The sequence below is a fragment of the Opisthorchis viverrini genome (genome assembly GCF_000715545.1).
Source record: "Opisthorchis viverrini unplaced genomic scaffold opera_v5_98, whole genome shotgun sequence".
In the NCBI taxonomy this organism is placed as follows: Eukaryota; Metazoa; Platyhelminthes; class Trematoda; order Opisthorchiida; family Opisthorchiidae; genus Opisthorchis; species Opisthorchis viverrini.
The window spans coordinates 1,117,503-1,130,313 of record NW_008751755.1 but is presented as its reverse complement, the minus strand read 5'-3'; the positions used below and the strand labels follow the sequence as shown (position 1 = coordinate 1,130,313).

The following is a 12,811-nucleotide window of genomic DNA, read 5'->3' as shown; positions in this document are numbered from 1 at the left end:
TCCGCCTCGTGATAAAACAAAAACAAACCAAAAGTGATACGGATACAAAATTTTGCATATTTTGAATACTAGGCATATAAAACTAATTTATCATTCTTATCATGGGCAGTGGCACCGAAATTCATTTAAGTCACCCAAAAGCTGCGTGAGGACATGTTCCACCTGAATGAATGCACCCCTATAGATGCCAATATTTCCACTTGAGTTGCACTTCGTGTTGAAACAGTACTGGAGTTCCAAAACCGAGCAACAAGTTTGATGTCTAGATGCGTACGCGATTTATTGCTGCGATCGTTTTTGATTCAACACCATTTATATGCCTGTAGATCCTGTTTGAATAGATTGCTTCATGGCGGTTGAACTGAGAAACGTAGTGAGTCATACATGGTAGTTCTTCTATTCTTTTACGAGTTAGAGCAGAAAATGACCTTTGCGATGCCAAAATAACGTGAATGGCAATGCAGAATGAGGCGATCGTCTGTGGTTGCTCTATTTTATTCGGACATATCCTGTATCTACATTTATTGATCAACAGATCCGATTCACATGGGGGACGTGTGTTTCTATTATCATAAGATTATTGACAAATTTAATAATGATTCACCGACGGACATCATCTGTTTTATGGCTAGGGTAGAAAATATTTGTTTGTATTTTCAGACTAAATACGTTCCATAAACTTGGGCCTAGTAACTTGAAAACAACGGATACATCTTTAGAACAAAAACCCAGTAAGGTCGTTCCGCTATAGTCCCCCCAACAAGTCGGGGAAATCCTGCGACCGTAACAGATGCATTTGACGAGTAATTTCCCTGGTCAAAAAGAACAAGACCGATTGGGACAACCCATTTCATCTTGACAGTTTGTTCTTTTAGTTAGATTGATCGTACCCCATGATTAGTAGGTAATGATTAGGTAATCCTGTTCACTCCATAATCCGAGGCAGCATATCGTTTTCACTGCTATTCGACTTCACGCAGACGCGATTTTAGGAAGCATCACAGTACGGACATCTGAACTTGGGACGGAGGTAACAGGACTGTGGAAAGGATAGATGAGGTTTTAGGAACTATGTGCCCGGTTCTGACACTTGTTACTTCGATACTAAAAAACTGTAGCGTTTCAGAGGGTTCTAGAGGCCAGTGGTGGTCATTAAGTAGCAGGACAGCGCATTAAACGGAACAAACAAAACCGTATGAGGAGTGCGCTGTGGAATGGAAAGATCCGTAGGGATGTGTATATCGCACTATCAGAAGCTACCTGCTTTTGACACGTCTGGGCTACGGACTGTACATGGCGATCTAACTCTGTCACACGGGAAGTGGAAGCAAGTAAAAACAAAAGGATCTGTGAAAACAAAAACGGAGGTTTTGAGAACTATTTGATGGTCGAAAATTTCTAACATTCTTATCTCGACTCAAAAAAGAACTGAGAGAAGTTTAGCAGTTTGTTTGTAGTGAGTATAAACACGCAAACCACCCGTGTAAACACCCGTGAATTTTTTCCATCTCGAGCGATATTACCACTCCTCTGCTTCTTTTCAGCAGTACGACATATTTTTGAAGAAAACTACTCACAGCCCACAACAACGTGGGTACATCCTCCAAGATATTTTGAACATCGTACCGACGGAAATATGAAGAGCCCTCTATGCAGCCTGTTCAGTTAAAAAAGGTCATAAACAATGGATTGTTTCTCCCCTTGAAACCAAACTGGTCACGAATTTTTGACATGTATACAACAGTGTTCGGTGTCACACTAATGACAAAGTCACACCGAAACGCAACTCGAAAGAATGTTGTCCTCTGTTCGAAGTCAATGTCACCTAGCGACCTAGAGACTATCACTTGCTTCAGGCATAAAACCCCATCGGGTTTCAGAGAACAAATAATTATCTGGACGGCACATACTGTATTCTTGTGCATACATGTATCACAGGACGTGTAACAGATTGAACAGGTTTCATTCATCTAATTTTTGTGTAAAGGGAAAAGCAAAGGTTTGTAAAAACACAAGCCTTGTAATTAGAAAATCAATGGATGAATGAGTCATCCTATGCCACGGTCGTGCGACCTTTGTGGATCACCCCGTCGGACTTTGAGTGATTCCAACCCCGGGCATCGATCAATCCGCACTATGCCTGAGTGGTCTTCACTTCCTCCATAGTCATAGTTGCGTAGATTGAGAAACAAGCGAGCGTGAACTTGTTCATAAGGATAGAATGTAAAGTATAAAATCACGCATTTGTGAGCGATCCCCACCGAAGTTAAATGGGCACAATTAGAAATATCACAGCTATTTGGGATTGAACCTCAGCCCGTGGACAATAATTGGATTAAATTCTGGTAAAACCGACTGGCAAGTTCACCACATTTCATCCAAAGTTGGAAAACACGAGGAATAGCCACGTTAACCCACGAGCTAGTTTAAAACTTTACTGAAATACTACCAAACACGTTAGTCCGCTTTAAGCAGGAAGTCCTAAAAACCTCCAAAAAATTCAAATTCAAATGATATCCATGTGGAAGTATCATGTAATGTACATATACAGCTTTTTCGCACATGGTTACCTCAAGTAAATGTGAAAGATTTACTATTCTTCTGATTTTGATATGAATTTCAGACATATATATATATATATGTACGATAAAGGATCACATGACACGGATACTTGGGAGTACAAGTGGTCCAAATTAAAACCTATTGGTTGTACTCTTTTCGAATTTCGTGAGCCAGCAAGAAAAGTCATAGACATGCGGGTGTTGTGTTAGAGCGTGTTCTAAGTTGCATGATGCTCTCTGCAACGACCGCTTTGGACGAAATTTTGACAACAGATGAAATTTTGCACAGTAATCAGGAACTGTGGAAGCTAAGGTGAAGAAGACCCAAATTTAGATTACTTCAAGAAGCACTGTAATCTGTGAAAACCGGTGTAAGTTTCTACGGAGATATCTCTTCCTGTGAACCAAGCGACTGGAAGTTGGTTGCACCTGTTAGTGTGTGACATTGAGAAAACGCGAGCAAAGCATTCTGGTAATAGACATTTCTCAACCAAACTGTTGTTAAGCAGACACCGTTTGTCCTTCATTTTCCACCTCGCCAAAGTAAGTTTTGAGAGCATAAGTGGCTAAATTGTGTCTGTAGTTGTGTCACGTGGATGCATCGATGTATTTATTCAAACAAACAAATTATCATGTCGGCATACGGAGAGACGATTCCACTGCCCCCCCCCCCCCCCCCCCCACCACCGCGCGGATGCCTCGTTCNGTTTGAATTTGAGCATCGAATAGCAGTTTGCACAATCGTATTTATATATCTGCACTTATATATAAATTTGTCTGAACTAGCGTTACGTGACCATAGTCTCATGCGGAAGTTCGCTCGAATAACACTCGTGTGGATGTCACGTTGGCACTGTGCAATGTAAGGACAAAATAAACACAAAGTCAACCACTAAATGGCCGTCAAACAAGCACACATTATACTCACGACCAAATTCAAACGAATTTCTGATTTGCATACCAACTTTAGCCGTTTTATCATTCATCCCATCATCCTACTTAAACTGGAAAGCACCAGAAAGTGCCAGAAAGTGCTGTTTGAATCCAGGTTTGTCAGGACCCATTCATTTAAAAGTACCGTTTTCATCTGTCCAACGGACAGTCGTTCTGTAGGTTTTGCCTTAATTGGGTTCAACGAAAAGATTATTTCAGTATTCACTTTGTATATCCAGAATTCCTTTCAGAACTGAAATGAGTAACCATGAGGGTGAGAGGCACACCACCGCCATGCAAGAGAGATGAGAAACCATTTGGTTTCATCTCACAAGGTGTATACCATAAAACTCAACTGTAGTGGATTTTAAGTTTGAAAGACAGACGGGTTTCCGCTCTATGCATGCAGAAACGTCTGATGGTATTCGCAGCTGATCCATCAGTTCTGGCATTAAAATCGTTCTCACTGCCCAGTGCAAATAAAGCTAACATTGCTGAGGAAGTCTCCAGCTGTCACAGTACTATTTGTTCAGTTGTTTCAAATTGCCAACCAGTGTCTCACAATCAGTTCACCTTAGCCCACTTGATAATTCCCAGCAAAACGGAAAGTATTCTCTGACTGCGCTTTTTGGGAGCTAACAAGCGCACTAAGGAGACATTCGGCTACAACTGAAGGATGAGGTGGCCTAAGGCAGCAGGTTCCGTTGCTTAAGAAGATCATAAATTAGGGATTCAGCTGGGTTCCAGGTGAGCCTCCAGTCGAAATCAAACTGATATGCGAATGGGCGTATTTCGCTAGCCTCGTGCAATTTAGGTTCAAGTAGAACATGAAGTTGATGGAAGATCGGGAACTATGCCTATCTGATGAATTCCAGGAAGGTCGAAATCTATTGCGGGCTGTCGAAGAGTTTCCAACGGCCTTGTGGGGAATACGTTACGTCCAAGCGTTACTTGTTTGTAGTCAAGGTCACAAAAAACTCTAATAGACATCGATTAAGCACATTTGTTGGCTTTGTCGCTTACAAGAGGCCTGTATAAGCAAACAGTCGGGTTACAACAAAGGCAATGTGGGCTAGCTATGATGCAATCGGAGTTGTCTAATAAAAGAAACCTTCAGCTTTCATTGCTAATCACTCAGCTAACTGCGAGCAGAGTAAACAATTTCACACGGATTCTGATATACAAAATCAGGGCTAGACATCTACGGGTGCCGTACATACAGTAATCTCGGTAAAGCTACAAACATAATGGCAAAGCGTGTCTCTCGTTCTTCGCTACTGAATATTTAATTCCACGGGTTCAAACAGAACTTCATTGGTTAACGCTTTTTCCCTAACCTTAAAAATGTCAAAAACAGTGCGCAGGTTGTAGTCAAATCATGGTTTGTGGCTCAAGGTATGCGGCACTTGGCTTGATGTGAAAAGCTTGACAAAATCGTAGTTAGTTGCAAAAGGGAAGTTCGACATCCACACTGACGATATTCCAATGCGGTCTAAAAAACACGCGTACTGCTTCTCCTATGAAACTGGTAAGTGCGTCTACAAACAGCATACACTCACTTCATGGCTCTCTTCCCTTACGACTTTCTGATTTTGACCGCGTACTATCTTTTTTACGTCTAACAGCACAATCTGTGTGAAGAGGTATGTTAGACCAATAGAACTAGTTTCAGCATACTCATCAGTGGGAATCATGGCTAGGGATTTGTCATCTGTTGGGGAGAATGGACCATGAATACTGGATTATCCAATCTGCACCAACTTCAAAGAACAGTGAGGGTAGAGTACCAATTGTTGATATGAGAGAGTGTCCACAAACACTCCAACTAAGTGATTACTTCTGAAAGTTTATCTATGGTTGGATGAAACTAAACGTGCTGTTGAATTTCCAAGACATCTGGGTGTATCTGGCTTTCGCTTTGACATTGCCGATCGTCCATAATTCGGATTAGCCTAAGTCGATGTTACCGGAACCTGGCAGATTTTATCACGTCGCTTTTTTCTAAATGTCCCCACACTGTTGTGAGTCAGGCGATGTTCTGCTTACTGGAGGTGCTGTGTGTACGGAGCACAAAGGTTTTTGCCAACACTGTTTGTTGCAGTGGTGCACAGCCCTCAACAGTATATTCCGGGTCCGTCATTCTTGCGGATCTTCATCAGATAGCTTCCGAGTGTCCACTTGTGATACACTTCTCTTCAGTCCACTGTTCAGACTATCTTAATTTGTGAATCTGCGCAGGAGTCCATTCCAATCTCTGGGATTAAGCCTAACTGGTAGAATCCAAGAAGAATAAAATCAGCAGTGGACTGAACAGTAGTCTTAAGCAAGGTTACAAGTGACAGGAAATCAATAAACGCACATATTTCTCATATAAGGAGTGATATGATCTATATACAGCATATTAGCCGAAGTATGCAATAAGTAAAGGATCTTGTTGAGTCTTCTGTGAACACTATCCAATTTTCATAGAGTGCGGTACAAGAGTACTCTTACTACTTGGTACTGATTGCTTTTTTATGCAAGAAAAACTGGCGCAGATATGCACAAATCAGATGAAATTTCAATAACATAGATAACCTGAGGTGAGAGCGTGAAATGCCATGTTTAACTAATAAATGGGACGACTTACTTCAATCAGTATAGTGAATATGACGATAAATGACACCTTTGTGAGGGCCGACAAAACTTGTCCTTCAAGCAAAGGCCAACATCCGGTTTTGATGTAACTATTTCGCTCGTCAAACACTTCCGGACATTTGTTTGGCAGTTTATCGTAATTTCCTTTCCGCTTACAGCAGGACACCGGATACCGTAGCACTGAAAATGGGGACAACACCGATCAGTTTTGACAACCGCCTATCTCTGGGCATGTTCCTCCAAGAAAGTGACAGTCAGATCGGCTTTATTCTCCGCCGCTGGTTGCTTATCTTACTTTCTGAAGTGAACAAACAGGCAATGGCTTCCGCCAGAACAGCATATCAGACACTCCGTGAATAGCTGAATTGATTACTTATGTAGATGCATGAGAAAACCATCCTTATGCTTTGTTTGGATATAATCCAAGCCGGCTCGGAAAGCTCGCCAATATTCAGCAGAGGACATACTGGATAATTGGTAGTACACAGCAAAAGAAGAGATATATTGGTCTTTCCGCAATAGTATATTCTCACTTCTCATGCTAAGCACTCAGTACGAGAATAGCCCACTGTCAAGGTGATAGTTGCGACAATCTTGCGCAGACCTGTTTTTAAAAAATTTTCAACGGTTCCCTATGATCAAATGTTTTGGGTTATTCAGAAAGCTGGATAAAGTTATCCACTGGCAGTTGATCTGTTCACCGATCTGGACAATTAGCTTGCAAGAATTTCATTGCCAAGTTCCAACTAAAGAAATTCGGAATACGACGCAACTGAATTGAGAACGGATAAGTATGAATAGAGTTACACACCAGCTAACTAGTCACGCAAAAAGATATCAGGTTTTCTTTAGAAGCCAAGTAATCAAACGTAGGTGAGGAGAAAGTATTCAGTAAACTACGATGGATAATATCGATTGGGGAGAGGAACTCACTCGCTAGATCTACTTAGATCCACTCACAAATACAGTTGTTGAGCAAGCATCACCCTCGGTTTCAGGCGCAAATTTGGAACATTGCATTTTATTTTGCTGGCCTCTGCTGGGGCATTATCACCAACACAGTCTGACAATTCTGTAACAACTTAAAGGCGCACTTGTGGAGTGTATCGGTGATGGACTTCTGAAATGGAATTTGCCGAACTACCGGGAGCCTCGGTATCTTTGAGAGGCTGCAGACGGACTGAATGAGATTTTTGGGTGATTAGTCATAGTCTTTTCAACCCAAACATGGTTGTATAAATAGGGATTGGGGCACCAACCATTTCTTTATTATTGAGGTACCGGTATCATTAGTCATTTTGGTAGATTTTTGGGTGATTAGTCATAGTCTTTTCAATCCAAACATGCTTGTATAGATAGGGATTGGGGCACCAACTATTTCGTTAGTATTTAGGCACCGGTATCATCGGTCATTTCCGTAGGTTTAAAACTTGCAACAAATCTACCTCATTAGAAGACCATCAAAGTCGTACCCATACATGTAGTGCCGTATATGTGGTGATAACCATGTGGCCTACACTATCTAGACCTCATAAGTCTCGCAATTAAATTTGTGTTAGGAGGCTCAAATAACCAATCATATCACGAGCATGGCTTCATACTGTGACCACTGCTCATTGTCCAATGCTAAGGATGATCTAAAAAATAAAATACACTCTGAGGAAACTGTGAAACAGAATATAAAAACTAGCGGAATGAAAGTGTCACCAGCCGTAATAACGGTATTTTCCAAGCTCAATTCTCGGTCTGAACCTTCCGGCGTTTCCATCAAAACAACCACCAAAGGTGCACGCATATTGGCGCCCAAACTATATCAAAAACAAATGTACACAACGTCGTTTATTGAGTGTTTGAGGCGAAAATATTCTGGAAATTCTGACGCCTGGACTAGTCCTTGTCGAGGGGCCTCCGGCAGGAACCGTATCGCGATTGGCTGTTGGGTCCAGACTTCCTACCAATCGGAGTCCGCCTTGATGCTAGACTGGCAAGCCAATCACGTGCGGTCTGGGCTTCTTGGCCGTAACAGCTCCCAACTGCGAGCAGTAAATCGCTATCAATACAGGATTCTGCGTAACACTAGCCTACCAAACTTATCAGTTATCCTCATTTGTGATTTTGAAGGAGAATCCGCACGTAAAGCCTTTTTCCCGCATTTGTACTTTAGGTCATTCCATCCCACCTATTTTGGTCGGTCATCTAAACACCACACGACCACACGTTTTTTTCTTTGACACCATACAACCACACTTGTACAAAAATCCGAATCGGGTTACGACAATACTGACAATGCAGACACTTATGAAAAAGAACACCAAACCAAAGAAACTATCGTCTAATTTCGTTTTGTTATAAACTTTGACTTTTGTCCCAGAGACCAACGCCTAACAGTATATAAAAGTTTCTTCTCTGTGCAGTCGTCCCTCTTAAAACAGTGCACCGCTATGAGAGACACGTTGCTTTCTCATTAGTGCAGATGATTTACCTATCATGTAAATCCCATTCAGTTGGCTTTTTTATCAACTCTGATCACGCCCTACATAGCTTACTTGAAACTGTAATCAACTGTAAAGAAAATGAAGGGAGCGAATAATCACATATTTACATGGGCACATGTGAACACGTTTCTCTTTCAAGAAAACACGTTATACCACGACTGTTGTCTGTCTGACTGCACACAAATGTGTTAACGCCTACACAAATCTGACCCACAGCACCATAGTACACAAGCACCGAACGGAATCATGAACAGGAATACTTACCGATTGTGCCCTCGTTGGTGACGAATTGGTTATCAAAGCTTTTGGATCCAGTGAAATCTTCCGCGCCGGTCACTCCGCAACATTTTAGCTGATGAACGAAAGAATTTGCACATCCGGTGAGATACAGCATTCACTTTCAGTTTGGGTCAGGCTAGATTGGGCCACGTTGTAAACCAGATCCCTGAAGTTTCACTACCCCATTGGCCCAACATTGAAGTTGTTCTAATTGGTAGAATATGCTAGAACTTGAGGTTTATCACCAGAATACTATCAAGGTGGGCAAAGTCTTACTTCTTACACGGCCGTACATTGCGCCATTTCGCTACATTTTTTCCACAATAATAGTTCATATTTGTCTTTAAGCCTGTTACTAAGAGCATCAAGGAGATTTAGCGGTTGTACTGTTTTCATGAAAGAAATTAAGTGATTTCGACAAATGCACCCTTTTGGATATCAAAAGCATACTCAAATGAGTGTAGTTGTTGAAATCAGTTCAATTTGGGTCCAAGTAAAACATGGGGTTAGTGGAAACTTTGGGGCTGCGTCTGCCTGATCATCCCAAAGCAGGATGTGACTAGTCGTGAGCTTTCGTATGGTTTTCAGCAACTTTGTGAGTAGTTTCCTGGGTGATGATTAATTGATGCCATGTGACAGAAATTGCCCGCTTTTTGGGGTCTATCGTTTGCCACCACAGAGCAAGCGTTCACCTCGCCGCTGGACCGAAGTAATTGTTTCGAAGTTTTTTTTATTGTTTTGTCGATTACAGACCTGGAAACACATCAACCATTTCTTTGTTATGCCAGTTCGGTTCATCTCTGTCCAATTCATAGGAGGGAGTTCTGGCAAAAGTAGCATGAGCCCGAATTCCAAAATATGCGAAGATAACAGACTTACATACGGCATCATGACGTTTAGAAGGAGGCTGTGTTTGTCCAGAGAATCTAGATTTTTGTATCCTTTTACGGCAGTGGTGAGCAAAACACGGAAGGTTTCGACTACCTACAAGAAAAAAGAGTTTCATTAACAAGAAAGCATGTGAATAATTGTAGCTCGATAGAAGTCATAAATAGTTGCAAGCAGTCTGGCCTCATTTTCTCCGTCCGGCTGGACGCTTAAGTCTGCATCACAATTCAGTACGCCTACACAAATCTGACCCACAGCACCATAGTACACAAGCACCGAACGGAATCGTGAACAGGAATACTTACCGATTGTGCCCTCGTTGGTGACGAATTGGTTATCAAAGCTTTTGGATCCAGTGAAATCTTCCGCGCCGGTCACTCCGCAACATTTTAGCTGATGAACGAAAGAATTTGCACATCCGGTGAGATACAGCATTCACTTTCAGTTTGGGTCAGGCTAGATTGGGCCACGTTGTAAACCAGATCCCTGAAGTTTCACTACCCCATTGGCCCAACATTGAAGTTGTTCTAATTGGTAGAATATGCTAGAACTTGAGGTTTATCACCAGAATACTATCAAGGTGGGCAAAGTCTTACTTCTTACACGGCCGTACATTGCGCCATTTCGCTACATTTTTTCCACAATAATAGTTCATATTTGTCTTTAAACCTGTTACTAAGAGCATCAAGGAGATTTAACGGTTGTACTGTTTTCATGAAAGAGATTGAGTGATTTCGACAAATGCACCCTTTTGGATATCAAAAGCATACTCAAATGAGTGTATTTGTTGAAATCAGTTCAATTTGGGTCCAAGTAAAACATGGGGTTAGTGGAAACTTTGGGGCTGCGCCTGCCTGATCATCCCAAAGCAGGATGTGACTAGTCGTGAGCTGTCGTATGGTTTTCAGCAACTTTGTAAGTAGTTTCCTGGGTGATGAGTAATTGATGCCATGTGACAGAAATTGCCCGTTTTTTGGGGTCTATCGGTTGCCACCACAGAGCAAGCGTTCACCTAGCCGCTGGACCGAAGTAATTGTTTTGTCGATTACAGGCCTGGAAACACATCAACCATTTCTTTGTTATGCCAGTTCGGTTCATCTCTGTCCAATTCATAGGAGGGAGTTCTGGCAAAAGTAGCATGAGCCCGAATTCCAAAATATGCGAAGATAACAGACTTACATACGGCATCATGACGTTTAGAAGGAGGCTGTGTTTGTCCAGAGAATCTAGATTTTTGTATCCTTTTACGGCAGTGGTGAGCAAAACACGGAAGGTTTCGACTACCTACAAGAAAAAAGGGTTTCATTAACAAGAAAGCATGTGAATAATTGTAGCTCGATAGAAGTCATAAATAGTTGCAAGCAGTCTGGCCTCATTTTCTCCGTCCGGCTGGACGCTTAAGTCTGCATCACAATTCAGTCAAGTTTAGAGAGGATTATGTGACCGACTTTGTGGAACATGGGGTGGTAAGTTCTCCCACAATTTTATAAGCTCACTTGCGGGGAGCTATTCAACCATAATGTACGATAATGCAACTGTACACAACAAATCAAGTTAATCCGTTCATCAAGAGGTGCACTTGGCTCCCTCATAAACTGATGTGCACATGAAGGCCGATTTAACTGGGGGAGGGGGGGGGGGTAAATCCAGTTACTTTAACCTACCCTGCCTGACGATTTCGCCGACCTCCTGCACTGATCTTGCCATTCTGAGCGTGGGGTAATACAGGGGATTAGTCACCAGTGATATGTAACTAAAGCAGGAGAAGATGGCAAGCTATAAAGAAGTGGACGCAACAGAGCTGTGATTTGGGTTTCATCTTGTCAAGTGTGATTTTCGCTGTGGTGTATGGATATGAAGGCGTGTACCACTGATTCATTCTAAGTGACTGAAATGGTGAAGCCGTACATCACAGGCGTCGTAATTGGAATGTAATGGAATCGACCAAAAGGAGTGAGTAGATTTTCGTATTCTCCATGGGTGATCCCACTGAAGAGAAATTCGTCTAATCAAATTAAGATCAAGTATAAAAGAGATTCGATCGTTTTGTCCCCGTTTACGGTCAGTTGGATATTCCATCCACTGGACTTGGCTTTCAAAACCATTTCCGCTTAGCGGCACCTTCCACTCGATAATCGTTGAACATGGAACTGTGCACTTGATGCAAACGTCTATCCCCTACGGTCTTTACACTCCATTTCACCGCACAGTCTACAGATGAACGCTTTTGGGCCATTTGTTGCAATTTTCAGATGGTCGGTCTGTAACATCTCTCCGGATGTTTTGAACAAAGACAGATGACTGGTATGGCAGACAACTGGCCAATGGAAAACAGAATAGCGAATAACAGAATAACGAAGGCTCGGTACATTTTAACTTATCAAGATGGATGATAAATCGAAGGTTCCACACGTTCCCCCCAAAAGTGCCCATGAAAGACAGGATACGAGACAAATAAAGAAAAAAGTGAGGCGAGATTTATCCGGATGAGCAGCTGAAGTCCACCTGCCTCATTTCAGTGATGTAGGTACACATTTATCCATTATGCGTTCTTATCTGTTTTTGATGAATAAACAAACGCGATGTTTTGGAAGCATGATCAACCCAACATCAACATCAACATCATTCTTCTTGCCCTGTATTAGTGTGTCGTTCTACTAGATCATAACGTCGCATCGAAAAACACAGTTGGGCAACAAAACAAGAAGTGCACGGTAATCGCGTTCGAGCTAATCGACTGCTACATCATCATCATCCTCATCATTATCATCATCATCATCATGCTGTAAGAATACTAGATCATAACGTCGCATCGAAAAACACAGTTGGGCAACAAAACAAGAAGTGCACGGTAATCGCGTTCGAGCTAATCGACTGCTACATCATCATCATCCTCATCATTATCATCATCATCATCATTGTCAGCTGTAAGAACAGCGTACTTGTCGTACAATGGTTGTAGCTTCCACAGTTTCATTCACCAATGATTTGGGGAGGTGGGTGGATAAACCATGGAAC

The 12,811-nt window shown here is 42.0% G+C and overlaps 3 protein-coding genes across 3 annotated transcripts; 1 reads left to right on the top strand and 2 right to left on the bottom strand.

Moving 5' to 3' along the window:
* Positions 1–2,788: 2,788 nt before the first annotated feature.
* T265_05324 (hypothetical protein) lies at positions 2,789–6,491 on the top strand (the record flags this gene model as incomplete). The annotated part of the gene is made up of 2 exons (XM_009170307.1): positions 2,789–2,874; positions 6,290–6,491. 2 exons carry the CDS (start codon positions 2,789–2,791, stop codon positions 6,489–6,491), a joined length of 288 nt encoding a protein of 95 aa, XP_009168571.1.
* Positions 6,124–9,353, bottom strand: T265_13753 (hypothetical protein; the record flags this gene model as incomplete). Its single annotated transcript, XM_009170324.1, has 4 exons — positions 6,124–6,311; positions 8,051–8,197; positions 8,891–8,978; positions 9,333–9,353. Coding segments are annotated over 4 exons (444 nt in total), but the record flags the coding sequence as incomplete, so codon positions are not given.
* A 2-nt stretch (positions 9,354–9,355) lies between these two features.
* On the bottom strand, positions 9,356–10,561 carry T265_05323 (hypothetical protein; the record flags this gene model as incomplete). Its single annotated transcript, XM_009170306.1, has 4 exons — positions 9,356–9,512; positions 9,781–9,889; positions 10,099–10,186; positions 10,541–10,561. The coding sequence occupies 4 exons, from the start codon at positions 10,559–10,561 to the stop codon at positions 9,356–9,358; spliced, it is 375 nt and encodes a 124-aa protein (XP_009168570.1).
* Between the last annotated feature and the right edge of the window lie 2,250 nt (positions 10,562–12,811).